Source organism: Mus caroli, chromosome 10, assembly GCF_900094665.2.
Source record: "Mus caroli chromosome 10, CAROLI_EIJ_v1.1, whole genome shotgun sequence".
In the NCBI taxonomy this organism is placed as follows: domain Eukaryota; kingdom Metazoa; phylum Chordata; class Mammalia; order Rodentia; family Muridae; genus Mus; species Mus caroli.
The window spans coordinates 82,159,576-82,178,871 of NC_034579.1; the positions used below are offsets into that span (position 1 = coordinate 82,159,576).

The following is a 19,296-nucleotide window of genomic DNA, read 5'->3' on the forward strand; positions in this document are numbered from 1 at the left end:
GTGTGTGTCTGTCTATCATGAGCTTGCCTGTTGCCCATAGAGTCAGAAGGGAGTGTCAGGTCCCCTGCTACTAGAATTAAAGATAGTTGTGAGCCACCATGTTCTAGGAACCAAACTCAGGTAGGTCCTCTTCAAGAGCAGCCAGTGCTCTTAACCCCTGAGCNATCCTCCTAGTTCTATTAANGAGAGATAGAAATCTGGGAAAACAGGTGAAATGTCTCACNGTTTGCTGTTTTAACAGGGTAGATCTCCTGGCTGGCTTGTGGGTATCTTAGACTATGGAGAAAGGAAGCAGAGAGCTTGAATGGTAGGCCTGTTGTCTGCAGGGGTTATAGGAGGGGAGGGGAGGGGAGGGGGGACAGGAGGGGAGAGGAGGGGGAGGGGAGGGGAGAGGAGGAGAGAGGAGAGGAGAAGGAAGGAAGGACTGGCCTCGTTCAGTGGCCCAATTTCTTCAGTTGTCAATGAGGCTGTTTTGTGTCATAAAAATATTAAGAAGCACGGGCATTTTAAGGAGCCTTTAAGGTCTTTCCAGAGAAGCATCACTAACATAGAAAAGCTTGAGGCCAGAGACTGTTTCACAAGGAAGTGTGTTGACCTCACTCAGGTCAGACTGTTGCGGGACATATAGAAGCTGCCTTTGGTCTCTGACCTATGGGCTTGGCTAAGAGTGTGAGCCTCCTGGAAATGGAAATGATGGAAGGGAAACTGAGGCTGAAATGTCCCTGTGTGCTGTGAATCCCTGGTTTTAGGGTGGAGAGATTTGCCTCAGAGCTGGAAGCAAAGGAAGAGAAACTTTATAGCGTGACAGATGCCACTTATTCATACCCTCGGCATAGAACATGAGCTGAAGATTTAAGGAACTCTATTTTGAGAAAAGTATGAACATCTTTCAAACTATTAATGGAACAAGGAAACGGGGAAGGGATGGTCTTAGGAGAAAGGCATGCCATTTGGTAGTAAATTTCTCAGTGTCAGGGCTCAGTTCCTCACTGACGGTAAACTTTATAATTAAAAATGTCCCCAAGACTGGGAGGAGGGTGCCAGCTAGGTGGCATAGGCCTGTGATGCCAGCACTCAGGAGACTGAGATAGAAAGGTTTGCCACACGTTTGAGGCTAGCCTGGGCTACAAATAAGATTCTATGTCAAAACAGTAAGAAAGAAAAACAAAAGCAAAATTGCACACTTAGTCTATCTGGTATCACTTTTTATTTTAGGAGAAAAACAGAGGTCAGAGTTTGGAAGGACATGACATACTCTGAAGTTTGACCACTACATACCATGACCTGGCCTACATTGCTTACAAAACACCATCTTCTTCTTTTTTTGTTTTCTTCCCGAAATCTGACATAAGATCAAAAGATGGAGAATTTTCCACCCTTGAAATACTAGACCAGTTTCATTTTCTTGGTTTAAATACTCCATTAAAGACATAAAGGGCCGGGCGTGGTGTCCCACACCTTTAATCCCAGCACTTGGCAGAGGCAGGCAGATTTCTGAGTTCAAGGCCAGCCTGGTCTACAAAGTGAATTCCAGGACTGCCAGGGCTATACAGAGAAGCCCTGCCTCAAAAAACAAAACAAACAAACAACAAAAAAAAAGACATAAAGGGAGGCAGGTGTGATCACACACACCAGCAGTCACAGCACTTGACAGGCTGAAACAGGCTGGCCGGAGGCCAGCCTGACTTATATAACAAGACCCTGTCTCAAACAAACAAACCAGAAGAAACTAATACACACACACACACACACACACACACACACACACACACACACACACACAAATGGGGGAGGGGATATTTAGCTTTCTTTTCTTTATTGAAAATAGATTCTTCTCTCATATAATGCATCCCCAACTGCAGTTTCTCCTCCCTCCCCTCCCAGATCCCACCTCCCCACATCCACTCCCCATCCCCATTTCCCTTCAGAAAAGAGCAGGCCTCCAAGAGACAACAAACAGGATAAAACAAGATAGAATAAGACAAGGCAGAAGCCCTCCTATCAATGCTGGACAAGGCAACCCAATAGAGGAAAAAGGTCTTTGGTTTCGTTTGGTTTGGTTTTCCAAGACAGAGTTTCTCTCTGTAGCCCTGGCTGTCCTGGAACTCTCTGCAGACCAGGCTGGCCTCGAACTCAGAGATCCTCCTGTCTCTGCCTCCCAGTGCTGGAATTGAAGGACAAAGGTCTTTCTTAGGATGTCAGTCCCACAGGTCCAGGCTGGTCCTCCTGCCTACACATATCAAGCACTGGAATTACAGGCATGTGCCACTATGTCTGGACATGTTTCGTTTCCTTTAGGTGGAAATCCATAAACATGATTAAATGCTCATTTCCTTCTTCAGTGCAAAATTAGAAAATGAAGTGAATTTCAGACTGAAAACAAGATCCGAGACCACAAAAAGGCTAAACGTATTTTGGGTCGAAGTAGGTCACAAGCAATAGAAATTTAAAATGAAATCCCTTAGTAGAGGTCAGTAAGTCAAACTCTCCCATCCCCAGCAGGCACCGAGTCTGGCTCTTGGGCTGCCGCAAAGCTCATTTCTTTAATTACAATGCCAATATTTGATGTCTTTAACCAAGCACTACAAAAAGTTACATATTTTCATATGTCTTGTGAAACAGACCTCAGGGAGGAAAGCAAACAGCCTCAAGTGCTCCTGGCTTTTTTTTTTTCCTCTTCCCCCATTCACTCCTTCCCCCCACCCTCACCCCCGAGAGGATGTTTGAATTTAATAGTGTCCACTTTTCTCCTATCTGATCTCCTAAAGCGAATGGACACTTGGTATGGCTTCAGGAGCAGGACTGAAGAGGGAATATCAAACTTGCTGGCAAAGATTTCTTTGCATAGCTGGACTATGCAGCCGGGATCTTAAACCTTCTCCTGGGCCCACTTCAACGTAAAGAACAATTTATTTAGAATATAAATATAAGAAAAATGAAATCCCTTTAACTAGACCCTGGTGAAGGTTACTGTGGTCTGAGGAAGAATGGCCTCCATAGGCGCACGGTTTTGAATGGTTGACTCTCATTGGTGGATGGGCACACGGTTTTGAATGGTTGACTCTCAGTGGTGGAACTGCTGCTTGGGGAGGATTGGGAGGTGTGGCCTTGCCGAAAGTGTGTCACTGGGGGCAGGCTTTGAAGTTTCAAAAGCCCATGCCATTCCCAGTTAGCTCCCTCTGCCTCATCATTGTGGGCCAAGGCACAAATTCTCAGCTACTGCCCCTGGGTTGCTGCCTGCCTGCCTGTCTGCCTGCCTGCCAAGGTCCCCACACCACGAAAATTATCGACTCTAACTCTCTGAAACTGTAAGGCCCCATTAAACTCTTCTACAAGTTGTGTCTTCTCACAGCAGTAGAAAAGTTGCTAAGACAGGTAACTCTAAAGTGTCTCCATTCCACCCCCAAAGGTTCATGTGTTAGCTGGGGGACTTGTCCCAAAATGGAAACACTATTGGGGGAGAGCTGGGACTTACCTGGAAGAAGCAGTTCTCTAGGGGTAAGCCCTTGAGCCAAGGCTGGGGGCATCATGTGCCTGACTCCTCCCCCCACCTCCTCCTCCTGTTCCTGTTTCTTTCCCTTCCCTTAGCCCCTTCCTCCCCTCTCTCTATCTTTTGCTTTCTCTTTCCTGTTCACAATGAGGTGAAGAAATTCTGCCCCCACACACTCTGGTTGCCATAATATTCTGCCTGAGCACGTGGATCAATCGACCATGGACTGTAGACTCTGAAACAGTAAACCAAAACAAAGCCTTCTCCCCTTCGGTTATTTGTGTCAGGAATATTGTCACAGTGACACCAACTGCCCAAGTAGCCCAACTGCCTCACCATTGGTGTGATCTCTCTGGTTATCTGAGTCTGCCCCCCTCCTTCACTACCCCTCCACCCCCAAGGCTGCCTGATTTCCCTAAAGTGTCTTGTGCAAGAATCCCATCAGGGAAGTTTAGCCACTTCATGTTTCTTCCTAGTTCTCTTCTACCCAGTGACCCCAAGCTGCTCCCTGGATATAAACCCCCACTTATCCATGCCATACTCCGTGAGTCGCTGTCCACACTGCAAAGACCCCACTTAAGTTTAGCTACTGCTGTGGCCGGAAGTTAGAACAATCTTCCCTCTCCCTCGCCGCATTTCTGTTTACAACAGACACGTGAAAAGGAAAAGGATACTGGGGACGACAGCTGCGCACGAAACGGCGGAGATGGCCATCCTGACGTGGCACGTGGTGAGACTGTTCCACTGGGGACAGGATTTGTAGGAGATGATCGATTGCAGGAGCGTGTACACCACCCCGCAGACAAAAGCCAGAAGTGCACCGCCGTCGTGGACCACAGGCACGGCCAACTCCTGCAGAGAGCACAGAGCACTCTGTGGTAAAGTGCTAACCAACCGCAGCCACCAACACTCATTCACTCTCTCACTCAGGCAACTCATGTTGTAGTGGCGCCCAACCATAACCCCCACCCCCCAACCGTAAAATTATTTTCACTGCTACTTCATAATTATAATTTTGCTACTGTTATTTATGAACTGTAACCTAACTGTGTTTTCTGATGGTCTTAGGTGACCCCTATGAACGGTCTTGTTCAAACCCCAAAGGAATCAAGTCCCATAGGCTGAGAATCTCCACAAGCCATTGGGCCTCAGGGACCAATGAGGGACCATCCAAGAGTAGCAAGAGAAAACCCTCCAGCTTCTGAATAACGCTAACTGCTCAAACTGTTCCACCATTTCCCTGGAATCCTAACTCCACCATGAGATTGTGACCCTACAGTAATTACAGCCTCTCTCTTCATCTATCATCAGTTCTGTCAAGACCATAGAGAAACTTTTCCCATAAACTTGCACTTAGAAGCCAAGGTGAGGCAGTTTATAGCCTATAATCCCAGCACTCAGGAGAATGAGGCAGGAGAATCACTGTGAGTATAAGCACAATGGCAGCCACAGTCTACAATGCATCATGCTACTTTCTATACCTAGGATGGCTAACATGAGCATATGGATATAGTTATATGTGAAAAAGTAGGGGACTTTCTATGTCTTAAAATACTTGTGCCCCCTTTTAAGTACTTGCAGAATTTAGGAATATAATCACTGGATGATATAGGGAAAAGTGTTTAAGATGAAAATTCTACATTATGTATGTCTTCCCAGAATTTAAAAATATTTTTAAACAATGAAAAGAAACAAATCCTTGTTTGATCCTTGGATGTGAGCCATATTTGGATGAGGTCAAAATAGAAACTAAGGCATCTTCTGCTCACTGGTCACTTTCAGGAATATTCAGAATTTTGGTACTTTCCACTTTTTTTTTTATATGAATAGACATCCTGAATTTGATGAGAAAATTTCCTTCCTCTGCCCAGACCATCTTGACACACCCTTCTGGAGCTAAATTCCAAAGCTTTGTAGTCTCCCTGGGAACATTTACCCTACCATGATCATACTAAAAGTCCCCTGCACGTCTGATGTGTCGGCTTCACAATGACATATGTGCTCTATCATTAACACACAGGAAAACAAGGAGAGAGGAATCAAGGGTTCAAGACTAGCCTGGGCTACATAGTAAGATCTCTCAAAAATCACACACACACACACACACACCTTTTTTAAAAAACAGCTTCATGTAGTCCATGCTGGCCTCAAACTCTCTCTGTAGCTGTGGACCTTGAAATTTGTATCCCCTGACTCTACCTTCAAAGTGCCATAGGCAGGCTTACATCATGCCCAGAACTTAGGGTGCCGGGACTTTGCACATGCCAAGCAAACTGTCTACCCACTGAGCTACATACATCTCCAGCACCTATCTTTTAAAGGGGGAAAAGTTCTTAGGTCAGACGTGAATTTTGGGTGGATGAGATAGAAATTTAGCATATTCTCTGGACTTGTTATTAGGAACTTTTTGCAAGTTTCAAGACAAAAAAAAAAAAAAGCACAGAAAACACTACAGTACTAGGCGCAATGGCAGCCACAGTCTACAATGCATCATGTTACTTTCTATACCTAGGTGGGATGGGGGGTGGGGTGGCAATGATGAACGTCTCACACATGCGTGCCTCCGTGCATGGCCAGAGGAACTTTGGAAATCAGTTTCCTCCTGCATGAAAGGCCTTTCATCTGATGAGACATCTCACTGCCCTGGCTTACAAGGGTTTACAGTTTTGTTTTGTTAATGCTTGCTTGCTTGCTTTCCTCGTTTACTGATTTTTGTGTTTTTCAAGACAGGATGGCCCAGTGGTTAGGAGCAATGACTGCTCTTCCAGAGGTCCTGAGTTCAATTCCCAACAACCACACAATAGCTCACAACCATCTGTAATGGGATCTGATGCCCTCTTCTGGTGTGCCTGAAGACAAGGTAGACAGTTGACTCCCACACAATTTGTAACAGCCCTAGTTATCCTGAACTTGCTTTATAGACCAGGCAGGTCTTGAACTCAAAGAAATCTGCATGTCTCTGGCCTCCCCAAATCCTGGGATTAAAGGCGTGTGTCACAAGGTCAGTAGTTTACAGTTTTGTTTTTAAAGATTTACTTTTTGTATATGAATGAGTACACTGTAGCTGTCTTCAGAACACCAAAAGAGGGCACTGGATCCCAGTTAGAGATGTTGTGAGCCACCACGTGGTTAAGAATTCAACTCAAGACCTCTGGGAGAGCAGTCAGTGCTCTTGACCTCTGAGCCATCTCTCCAGCTTGGTCCTAGAGATTTTAACTCAGCCCTCATGCTTACACAGAGACACTTACTCGGTAGTCAGAGCAATCTCCTGATTGCTAAGCTTGTTCTACTTAACATGTCATCATGCTATGTTATCATCTCAAAGGACAATTTCACAAAGAAAACCTCTGGAGAGACGATGAAGCACTGGCAGAAGAGATAACAATGAGGCAAACGACAGGACGGAGACCTGCCCACCCCGTCGGGGAAGCGAGTTATGGACATCTCGTCCGTGGGATTTGTATGATCAAGAACTACCAGGGCCTCCTCTCTCTCTCTCTCCTGGCCTCATAGCTCAGATTCTTGTCTGGGTCCACAGCTTAATGCATGGTAAAAACTGAACCACAGGACCCCAAACAAGAAGGCTGTGAGGGAACATTTCTGGCAGCATTGACAGGGTAGACAGTAGGACCAGAGCGGTGGCTCAGTGGTTAGGAGCACTGACTGCTCTTCCAGAGGTCCTGAGTTCAATTCCCAACAACCACACAACAGCTCACAACCATCTGTAATGGGATCTGATGCCCTCTTCTGGTGTGCCTGAAGACACAATTTATAAAAATCGTACATCTGGATTTTGTAAAGACTTACCTCATGGAAGCCTTAAAGGAGAGTGAAAAAGAAAATTCATTATGTAAACACCTATATTTTCTATTATGTAAACATCTATATTTTCCTTATAAAGTCTGTCCTTTATTATTTAAAAGGAACACATGTCTCATGATGTTTTTCAAGGGATAAAGTGATTTATAAAATGTTTACAAAGCTATAGTAAATATGCTACATAAATATGAACTGTGAAGCCAGCCATGGTACTTCATGCCTGCAGTCTGCACTTAGAAGGCTGAGGCAGAAAAATTCAGCATTAGTAGTTTTAAGGTTAAAATATGCATGTGAGTGTGTTCGTGTCTGCGTGCATATGTGCATACATGTGTGCGTGAGAGTTCCGAGCCAAGTTGGGCCAGATACGGGGTAAAATATCTCTTTAAAAAAAAACAATGAGCCGGGCGTGGTGGCGCACGCCTTTGATCCCAGCACTCGGGAAGCAGAGGCAGGTGGATTTCTGAGTTCGAGGCCAGCCTGGTCTACAAAGTGAGTTCCAGGTCAGCCAGGGCTATCAGAGAAACCCTGTCTCAAAAAACCAAAAAAATAAAAATAAAAAAATAAAAATAAAAAAACAATGAAGAGGGGGCAGCGTTGAGCCTATCTCACCCTCTCAGGCATGCGCTCTCATCTTGCAAATCTAAACCCCTTCTCTCGCAACTCCCAAGCAACATTGGCAATCATGCTAAAAATCCATCAAATCCTAATCCACTGGCTATCTCATGGCTCTCTCGGCACAAGCTTCTCTGCTCACACGTGGACTCTTTCTTCCCCCTCGCACACCCAGCACACTCAGGCCGTACCTGGAAGTTGGCTACGATGCCCATTCCGATGCATCCCACCAATCCAAGCACCAGCGACACCAAGTTAAAAACGGGAGTGCTGAAGTAGCAGGTCTCATTCTGCTTCTCCACTATCTTGTATCTTGTGTACATCGTAGCTGCGCCTGAAAAACAGGAGCACGGTCTGATGACTTGACTCTTTTAATGAGCCACAAGAACACATTCGAGACCTTCTTTTACACAGAATTTCTTGATTATGGCTGGAAGTGTAGCATGAGCCGGGAGGGGGGGGGGTGTCGGGCGGGGCACGTCCTGATTGCAACACATTTTGCTCTTCCCATTATTCTCTGCCCCATGCATCGGACACAGACAGACAGACAGGCAGACACGCACGCGCACACACACACACACACACACACAGAGTCTTGGCTATTTCCACTCCATGAGTCACACCATGTCTTGCTTTTCTCACTTAACAGTGTACAGTGAAGATTCGGCCCAGTCACTGCGAAGTCACAGTCTCCACTGTGATTTTTTTGGGAGGTTCTCCACAGGTTTGTGAGGTTCTAACTCTGTTTCACCCTTTTCTTATAGACGGATTTCCACGTTGTTCCCTGGGTTTTCCAACCAGAAACAATGTTTGATTAGCATCCCTGATGTGTAGGTTTGGGGCATGTTTTCAGAGTAGTAATCTAAGATTTTTTTTTTTTTAAGGAGTCATCAAAATACTGAGGTCATTTAGCAAATGAGCTGGGGGAGTAACCATATGCATACTTTTTAAATAACCAGCCCTCTAACAAGTGAGTGAAAACTAGAATCTTTCATTGGTGTCCCACCAAAAACGGCTAACAACTTCAGTCTTTCGTCAATTTGTATGTCCTCTGAGACGTGCTCGGCCTTATTGCTCTCAGTTATCTCCTTGGGTTTAAACTGTTATGGCTTTGACACATTCGGGCACTCCAGAATCAGGTCTACTGTAAATATTACAAATTTTCTTCTGGTCAGCCTTTAAAATATACAACACACATGTCCCTCGTTATGATAAGGTGGACTTTATATGTATTGACACAGTTAAGGCCATTCTGGGCCTTATCTCAAAATTTTAAAAAAGTAAAAACCTTAAGTAAATAAAAAGGAGGCCAGCAAGTTGTGGTGGCACATGGCTATATTCCCAGCCTCTAAAAGGCTCAGGAGGGGGAACTGAACACTCAACCATTGATTATAGTAAAACAATTACTTGCGCCTCTAAGTCTGGTTTCAAAGACTCATAAACAGGCCCTGGGCCTAGACCACCTTGTATTTCCTTCTCCTCACCTTTCTTACCTCCAAACCCGAGTACCTGAGCAAGTGAAACATTCTATCAAGTTGTACAAACCAGGGCTGGAAAGATGATGGCTCAGTGGTTAAGAGCACTGACTGCTCTTCCAGAGGTCCTGACAACCACATGGTGGCTCACAACCATCTGTAATAGGATCTAATGCCCTCTTCTGGTGTGTCTGAAGTGTACTTACATGTAACAATAAATAAATCTTTGGGCTGGAGCGAGCGGGACCAGAATGTGGCTCACAATCATCTGTACATCTCATAATAAATCTATTTTTTAAAGGAGGGGGGCGTTGGGGGAGGTCTCTCCCTCAATGGGATTCCCAGAGAGTGTTGGTTATACAATAGGCCATGATGGTTCACCAGAGAGGATAAAGGAAGGACTGAGCCCCACATCTGACACCTGTATTCTCAGATTCTCTGGTTTTGAATCAGTGGCAAAGCAACTGGAATCAGTGTGTATTACACTAATTAGCTCATGTCGGGGATTGCATCCAGTCAACTGCTTCTACAGTGCGTCTGAATTATTGAAAACAAACAAACAAACAAATCATACCAGATACAAGCTGGCTTGGTTTTTCCATTTTCCATTTCTCCTAACAGATCAGCAATTCTCAATATATAAAAAGCATCCAAGTCTCCTAAACTGGTTTGGTTTGGTTTGGTTTGAATTTACCGTTCTGAGGATCAAACCTAGTACTGCCCACATGCCAAGCAAGTATTCTACCACTGAGCTACACCCTGGCTCCAAGTGCATATTCACACCATGTATTCCCTGAGTAGATCTGTAGGGTAGCTCAGGGGCATGCTTCTGACCCCAGATGAGGCCACACAAGCTGCCCCTCAAAACACATTTTCCGACACTGCCTTCTGCATTGGATTACACAAGTGCCTTGGCTAGAAATAGTTTTTGAAAAACTAAATTACTCGGAAAATCCATTTCAGGGCTAGAGAGATGGTTCAGTGGTTAAGAATGCTTGTTGCAGGTCAAAGGTTTTGTGGCTGAGTTGGTGTCCCAATCCCAACACTCAAAGCCTTTCCTGGCTATGGAAGACAGCCAGTTCAGGCTCCACTACTAGGAATATCATCCACTACTAGGAATCCTCACTAGGGTCACCCTCATAGATTCAGGGAAATTTCCACTGCAGTAGGTTTTCCCATAGCCCTCCAAGTCCCCCCTATTAAAGTTGTCTCCCCCCATATTATGTCCCTTCTGTTCCCATTCCCACGTGTCCCCATCTCTACCCGTCCCCAGTCCACCCACAAAATCTGTCCTATTTCCCCTTCTCAGGGAAATCCATGCATGCCCCGACCCCCCTGCCAGAGCCCTCCTTGTTCCTTATGCGCTCTGGGTCTGTGGATTGTAGCATGATTATCCTTTATATAACAGCTAAGTGAGTTTATAAGTGAGTGCATAGCATGTTTGTCTTTCTCAGTCTGGGTTACCTCATTCAGGATGATTGGTTTTTTTCTAGTTCCATCCATTTGCCTGCAAATTTCCTTATTTTTTTTTTTTGACAGCTGAATAATACTCCATTGCATTGTCTTCATCCATTCTCCAGTTGAGGGACATCTAGGTTGTTTATAGTTTCTGGCTATTAATTTTGTTATACCATGCTCAGTTGATATCCCTGGGGTGCCTGCTCTTTTTCTGAAGGTTGGGGTGGTGACTGGCAGGGCTGGAGGGAGGAAAAAACTGTGGCCAGGATGTATTGTATGAGAAAAGAATAAATACATTTTTCTATCAAATGCCCGGAGTTCAGATCCCAGCATCCACACTGAGTGACTCACAAGGGATTGTAACTCCAACTCCAAGAGGGCTTGACTCCCTCTTCTAGCTCCTGAAGGCACCGACACACACATGTTTGTGTATGTACACAAATAGTTAAAAAAAAAAAGTATCATAACACGTGCACATTGGTGCATGCACACAGACACAAGTAATAAAAATAAATCTTTTTGTTTGGGGGAGTTTTTATGTTTGGGGAGGTTTTTTGGTTGGTTGGTTGGTTGGTTGGTTGGTTTGGGTTTTTGTTTGATTGTTTTGTTTTGTGTTTTGTTTTTTGTTTTTGATTTTGATTTTGTTTGAGACTGGGTTTGTCTGTGTAACTCTGGATGTCCCAGAACTCATTCTGTAGACCAGGCTGGCCTTGAGATCAGAGATCTGCCTGTCTCTTCCCCCGAAGTAATAGGATTAAAAGTGTGTACCACCACCGCCTGGTATAAAAATAAACATTAGATAGAATAAAAATTTTGACTCCATTTCAGAAATTTGTAATTTAAAAGTACCTCTTAAAATTCTGCCTCAGATTACCAGGTGTGTAGCCTCATTGTAGAAGTATAGCAAAAGCAGGGCGTGGTGGCACACGCCTTTAATCACAGCACTCGGGAGGCAGAGGCAGGCGGATTTCTGAGTTCGAGGCCAGCCTGGTCTACAAAGTGAGTTTCCAGGACAGCCAGGGCTACACAGAGAAACCCTGTCTCGAAAAACCAACGAAAAAAAAGTATAACAAAGCTATATATAATTTTGTTTTTTAAAAAATATATATCTTAGCTTCTCAAAGTAGTGCATAATTCTACTTACCAAGAAACGCAGAGAAGTTTATCATGAATCCAAAAATACCACTCTCTGGAGGAGTTGTTCCTGTGTCACTGAAAAAGAAAATAATAAAATATTTGAATTATTTCAAAAGGAATCTCAATGCCAACCCCTGGGCAGATAATTGGTTCGTTTTAAATTGATCTTTCAAGGTGTTCAGACACTTGAATTGCAAAGATACAAACTGAGTTCATCCTAGGGAATTTTTGTTTGGGCTCTAGAGAAACCTAAAAATTTCTTTTCTACCATAAAAAGATTAAATATAGGGCTAGAGAGCTCAACCTGTTAGCGAAGTGCTTCCTGGACAAGCACGAGGCTGAGTTCAATCATCAGCACCCACGTAAAATACCCAAATGTGGTTTCTCACATTCGTAATCCTAAGGGACGCACTGGCTGTCCAGCCAGCCAGGCTGAATCAGCAAGGAATGAATCGGCCCCCATAGGCTCATAGTAGGGAGTGGTGCTATTTAGGAGGTGTGGCTTTGTATCACTGTGGGGTGGGCTTTGAGGTCAGAGATGCTCAAGCTATGTCCAGCAACACAGTCTCCTTCTGCTGACTGCAGGTCAAACACCACGTTTCTCCAGCACCAGTGCCTGCCTGGATGCTGCCGTGCTTCCTGCCATGATGATAATGGACTGAACCTCTAAACCTGTAAGCCAGCCCTAATTAAATGTTTGCCTTTATAAGAGTTGTCTTGGTCATGCCTTGCCGTGGTGTCTCTTCCCAGCAATGAAACCCTAACTAAGACAGAGATCTGGTCTTGAAGACAGATGTGTGTGCACACACAAGCATCCACACCTGCACCTGCCCATATGCATGCTAGGTGTTTAAAATAACCAGAATAACTGTTTCTCGAACAACCCCACTTGGCAAGCTGCATGTATGTTGCTTCTCGATGAAGAACTGAGTATGAATATTTTGAAAATCAAAGTAACTGGAAAATGTACTTTAAAAAAAATCCCATGATTGAAACAATTAGTTCACATAAAGGCACTACTTTAATCTTTAATGACTGGATTTATGCACAATAGAGTAACAGAAACTAAGCAATACTAGGGAGCCCTGCTAAGTACTTATGGAAACCCCACCACAAGGAAGGCTCCTTCATAGCTGGGCTCAACTGCAAGCAGCCTTTAAGCCAAGAGTTGAACATACCTGCTTGTCTAATCAATTACCTTAAGAGAGGTTCCCATAGAAAAAAATAAGTCTTGGGTGCGGTCTACCAGTCCGTGAGGTGACTCAGAAAGTAGTGTTGAAGACCTGGGAGCATGGCTCAGTATTAAAGTGCCTAGTGTGTACAAGTACCCAGTTCCAGTCCGAGAAAGTGTTGGGCACATCCTATATTTCCTTTTCACTGCTATCAGGTTACAACAGGTCAAGCTGCTTACAAGCCACCTTCCCAGTTTAAAACTGTTGGAACAATGGTGCTCCAGGCATGAAGCAACTTGTGCTGGTCCCGGGTACTTCCACTTTTAAAAATAGCTCTGAAATGTATGTGTTGAAAACGGATCGCGTTGAAAAGGCACACTTCCCAGCATGTGGAAAATTCCACCCGAAAGCCTGTCCAAAGAGAAAGCAGGAACCTCCTGGGTTTTGCAGACGAAGAACTTTAAAAGAGAAGACAGAGAGTCTTAGCAAGCCCCTTGACTCCTTGCTGTTTCCATTGTAATGTCAGAGCTTGGTTAGAAGGAAATACCCCCTCTTCTCCAGCTTCCTACACTGAAGGAGGGCTGGAGAAGGCTACCCACGAGCAGGGTGCCCTTTTGAGCCCAGGGCTTAGCCGGCTAGGGGAAGGGATGAGAGCCAGGAACAGAGTAAGGGCAGGGAGAGCCTGACCCTCAGGCAGCACTTTTGCCAGACGATTAAGTCTGTGAAGAACATCTAGCCTTCCTGTCTCCACCTTAGGGAGTAGAAAAGTAACCGCCAGGGAGGTGGGGCAGAGCACTTGCCAACCATCTACCACCTCACACAGACACGCAGGCAGGGACAGGAGCTAGGACATCTACATGTTTGGAAAGGAAAGGAAATGACATAATGGGTTGGTATTCAAGAAAGTATGTGGTTGGGGTGTAAAGACATTCTGAAAAGTTGCTAGAAAACAACTACGCTGTTACTATTGGTAATTTCACCTTCACGAGGCTAGTTGAATGTGTATGGGTGTGTCTTCTACAAACTCCATTTTATTCAGGAAGAGATCGTGTATCTGAGAGATCTCACAACTTGTTCAAGTTGCAGAGGAATCTTATACCCAACATCCTCCTTGATTCATTCCATGGCTGCCAACGGCAGTCAAGCAAAGCCATCAGAATGAGTGGGCGGAGGAACCAGTGCTGTGCAGACAGAGGTTGAACAGCCAGCTCCAGAAACTGCTTAATTTGCTAGCATCTGCCAAGTCCTTGGGGCAACTGTACCCACAACATGTGAAACAAAGACTAGCAATGTTCCAGACACTGAACATGGAGTTGGAAAGAGGAATCCACGGATGGCTTTCTGATATGATACCTGCTGGCCCCAGCACAACAAGGGAATGCACAGCCATGTACGTGAAAAGGGACCCCTGTGTCTTTGCTGTGTTCCAGGAAGAGATTAAGTAGGTGAGGGCGCAAGCCTCTCAGGAATTAAACTGTAAAGTCTCTATGACAAGCAATGGCATGCACCCTCTATCCGATTTCTCTCCAGAATTCTGAGTGCACAGCAGCTAACATCAATGTGTTAGCTCATACCCCGTAGGCTCACGTCCCCCATCTTTTCATCACCGTAGGTAGTTGTCAGCACCACAACTACTTAAAAAAAAAAAAAACAAAAAACTTTGCCATGACTCTACAAACAGCATTATGATTTATTATTCACTTATCAATGAAACATACTCAAAACAATCAGAATTCATCAACAAAAAGTGGGAGTGGTATGGTTGGTCAATGTTTTCCCAGCAGTGAGGGGCTGAGGCAAGAGGATTACCTCAAGTTCAAGGCCCACCTAGGCTTATGGACTTATGATATAAAACTCTCCCTCTCCCTCCCTCTCTCTCTCTCTCTCTCTCTCTCTCTCTCTCTCTCTCTCTCTCTCACACACACACACACACACACACACACACACGCACGTGCGCACACAAATAGAAAGAAAGAAAGAGAGAGAGAAAGAAAGAAAGAAAGAAAGAAAGAAAGAAAGAAAGAAAGAAAGAAAGAAAGGATAGAAGATAGATAGATGGATAGATAGATGGATGGATGGATAGAGATAGATAGATAGATAGATAGATAGATAGATAGATAGATAGATAGATAGATAGGTAGATAAAACTTGAGCATAAAGAACTCAAAACCCACCTACCCAATGATGCACTTCCTCAAACAAGGCCACATCTCTTCCAATAAGGCCACAGCTCTTAATAGTGCCACTCCTGTGGCCAAGTGTTCAAACACATGAATCTATGGGGGTCAATGTGTGTGGTGGTTTGAGTAGGTTTGTGTGTGTGTGTGTGTGTGTGTGTGTGTGTGTGTGTGTGTGTGTGATATCCATAACTGAACTTGTCACTTAGTATGCTAACTATAAAATAATAGTAATAAATGATAAGCAATAGTATTGCGTGTACATTATCATTAGTAAAAGTGAAAGCATTCTTACTATCAAGGAAAGCTGTCTTCACGCTGGGTGTGGTTATGCATGTCCTTAACCCTGGCACTCAGGAGGCAGAGGCAGAGGCAGGCAGATCTCTGTGAGTTCAAGGGCCATCTGATCCTCATATTGAGTTCCATGACAGCCAGGGCTACATAGTGATACCCTGTCTTAAGAAAAGAAAAGTGAAAAAGAAAAGAAAAGAACTTCGTAAATCTGTCAGGTCTCTGATATTATATATTATATGGCAAGTGAATGTTGAGAAACGCATTCCACTTTTTGTGCAAGGGGAAGTCAAGAAAACAAGTGTTTTTTTTTTTATCTTCCTGTTCAAACTCAAATCTAATGATACCATCACACAAGGTCGGAGGGAGAGAAGCTGACCATCCATAGCTATCGCCATATATACTGAATCCGGGGATTCAACCAAGCAAGAATCCAAAACACATTTTGAAATGCATGTGTACTGAATACCCTTGTCACTATCCCCTAAACAATATTGTTCACGGGCTTTTTTCATAGTGTTTACCTTGTATCCTAAGTAATGTAGAGATGACTTAAAGTATACAGGATGCTGTGCGGGGTTGTAGGCAAACCCCAACACATTGAGCAGCCACTGACTTCAGTATCCCCAGATTCCTGTAACCAGAGGCTGTCTAGGAACCAGTCCTTCACAGGTACTGAGGGATGTATTTGGGCAACATAGGTATATCTGGGTGCCTGATTCGAGAAACTGGGAACATGAGAAGGCAGACCAGTTGCTTTCCAATCTAGCTGAGACCCACCTTTCTTATTCCCAAGCACTTCATTCTTTCATCTCATGGCTTCCCAGAGTGCTTGGTCCTGCCCTGGCCTCATCCACTTTACTGGTCTTCTTAAGGAGATACTTATGGTAGGCAGCTGCATGAGAGGAAGTAATGTTTCCTTTGCCCATGGTTTAGAAGCTGTTGAAGCCAGCATACACACAGTAATTCCCAAACAAGGTGTACCTGGGAAATCAATTATGAGCACATTTCCTGTGTTTACATTTATATAAGTTTACATTTATATATGTTAAGCCAACTTTGGATGATTCCAAGAAATCTGAGGAACATACTCCAAACTAAATTTTTGCTAAGGCGGTGAAGAATCACTTAATGCTGGAACAATACAAAGAACACATGCATGACTTTCCCAAGCATGGCCAAATGACATTCTTTATCAGCAGATACATGTGATTTCCCATTATCTAAAGCCAGGGCTGACGGCTCAGTTGGGAGTGTAGACGCCTAGCACAGGGTGTAACATCATTCGTGTTCAGACTGAGGCTTATAAGTAAGTCTAAGGCCAGGTTCAGTGAGAGACTGTGTCTCTATGGAATAAGGTCTCTGGGTACATACACTGGCATTCACTGGCATAGGCACCATATATGATAAATAACTAAATAAATATAAAATTAAAGGCAGTGGAGGAGTGGCGAAGAAAGACAGCGTGTGCCCGTAAATCCCAACACGGAGGCGCTAGAGCAGGAGGATCAGGAGTTAGAGGCCAGCCTAGGGAATTCTGTCTGCTTCCAAAAAGGCAAAAACTCCTGCCTATTTCCAGGACTGGGTTGGCTGTTAACGTTTAACCTTTCCTCTCAACTTGAAAACAGGAGAGCTACACTTTAAAGACCTCTTGACATTTCAGTCTATCGAGAGCACACTAAAGAGCTATCGTAAACCGAACTCCTCAACAATGGCTCCAGAAGAGCCCGGAAAAACCCTAACCGCAGCATGTAAGGCTGTGCTTGCAGGACAATGGGGAAATGCTTAAGGAGGCAGCAGGGAAGAGTTCCTAACCTTGTCCATTGAAATTAGTTTTAGATAGTTGTAAATGTTCAGCCTGTCTTCCTACTTTTTTTTTTTTTTTTGGTTTTTCGAGACAGGGTTTCTCTGTATAGCCCTGGCTGTCCTGGAACTCACTTTGTAGACCAGGCTGGCCCCAAACTCAGAAATCCGCCTGCCTCTGCCTCCCGAGTGCTGGGATTAAAGGCGTGCGCCACCACGCCCCGGCTTCTGTGTCCCTACTTATAAAGCCTTGGGCAAGTCACTTTTTAAAGAATTCATTCTCTCTCTCTCTTTCTCTCTGTCTCTCTCTCTCTTTCTCTCTCTCTCTCTCAAGTAACAATACTAACTACTTTGTGTTGGGCCTTTTGTTTTTATTTTGAAAGCTGTGTCTCATTCCCTAACCCTGTCTCAATAGGCTTTCACTATGGAGACTAGACTGGCCTTGAACTGACAGTATTCCACCTCCCCCTGCCTCTCAAGTGCTGAGATGATAAGTACAAGCCACCACGCTCAATTTTTCCTTCAGACAGGCTCGTGCTATGTAGCCCAAGCAGGCCTCAGATTCACAGAGATTCACCTGCCTGTGCCTCCCCAGCGCTGTGATTAAAGGCATTAAGCCGCATCCTGCCTGTGTTTTTGATTTTGAAATGAAAAACCGGATCAACTTTTTTTGTCATTTACTCTGCAACTCTGGATCCCACTTTAAAGTGTCTGAATTCTACAGGTAGCCCAGTTTTCTGCCACTTGTTTATTGAGCAGGAATTAGGGTCATGAGGAACAACATAGGTGGTTAAATGCTGAGCAAAATCAGACTCCTCGTAAACAGTACAAAAGTCCAGGCTGGGACCCAGAACCAACAAAACGGTGGGGTTTTGGAGTGGAGGATCACGTTTGAGATACAAGCACACTTTCAAGGTAGGGCACCCTTTAAGAAGGTAGCCTAGATGTTATGGATGGAAGCCCATATGGATAAACTGATACCCAAGAACCTAGAGAAGGAAAAGACACACTCCAAATTAAGCGTGGTTGGCTGTGCTTGATAATGTGGGTGTGGCCTAATCCCATGAGGGTGGCTTTTATTTATTCTTGGTTTTGATGTGTTTGCATTAAATGGGCTCATAATGCACACACACAAATGTTATATTACTCCAACGTTCTACATGTAGCTGGTGTCTGATTTTATGTTGTAAATTTAAGAGTAGGGTAGAGAGCCAATTTGTTTAAAATATTAAAAACACGGGGGGGTGGGGAATATGCCAGTAATATTTTTATAATGTCTTACTGACCTCAGTGGCCCTCTGCAACAAACATTTTTTATTAGTCTCTTTATTTGAGAGGCTGGTGATTACTCTAGGACCTGATGCATGCTAACATTTCCTTTTTTGTTTTCTTTTCTTGAGACAGTGTCTCAAGTATGTTGTCCTGTCAGTCCTGCGGCTTGCTATGTAAACCAGGCTGGCCTTGAACTCACCAGCTGAAGTCTTCCTATCTATCTCAGCCCCCCCCCCACCCCCCACCCCCAGACCTCAATCAGTATCTTGACTCTGCCCCTGGACTGCGGAGATTAAGTACCAAGCTAGCATACCCAGCTTCCGATTAATCTTCAGGCAAGCTGATACAAGTGTGTATTCTTTCTCTCCATTGTTGCTAACTAAAAATAGCAAGCTTTGTTGCACATCTTGCTTTTAGCCCACGTAATAAAGTATCCTGGAGATTTAAGAGCCTGGGGATACAGGGCTTCAAAGAGAAGACGTCATGTAGCTCTTGCTGGAAGCACCACTTTCTCTGGCTAATCTATGTATTTAGCAAGTTCTTTGTTATGGCTACTTAGCCGGCTTCCAAGCTTCCTGAAAACAAGCTTG

At 44.4% G+C, this 19,296-nt stretch overlaps 1 protein-coding gene across 5 annotated transcripts in view; it reads right to left on the reverse strand.

Moving 5' to 3' along the window:
- Positions 1–19,296, reverse strand: part of Dram1 (DNA damage regulated autophagy modulator 1) — a 42,843-nt gene that overhangs the window by 10,955 nt on the left and 12,592 nt on the right. For all 5 annotated transcript variants that reach the window (XR_003837828.1, XR_003837827.1, XM_029482949.1 and 2 more), the window contains exons 2-4: positions 11,999–12,066; positions 8,113–8,255; positions 4,165–4,342 (exon numbers count right to left, since the gene is read on the reverse strand). Coding sequence is in view for 3 of the 5 variants with exons in the window: in XM_029482949.1 (XP_029338809.1) it covers positions 4,165–4,342; positions 8,113–8,255; positions 11,999–12,066 (389 nt within the window). In the remaining 2 variants the exon portion in view is untranslated. The remainder of the gene's footprint in view (positions 1–4,164; positions 4,343–8,112; positions 8,256–11,998; positions 12,067–19,296) is intronic.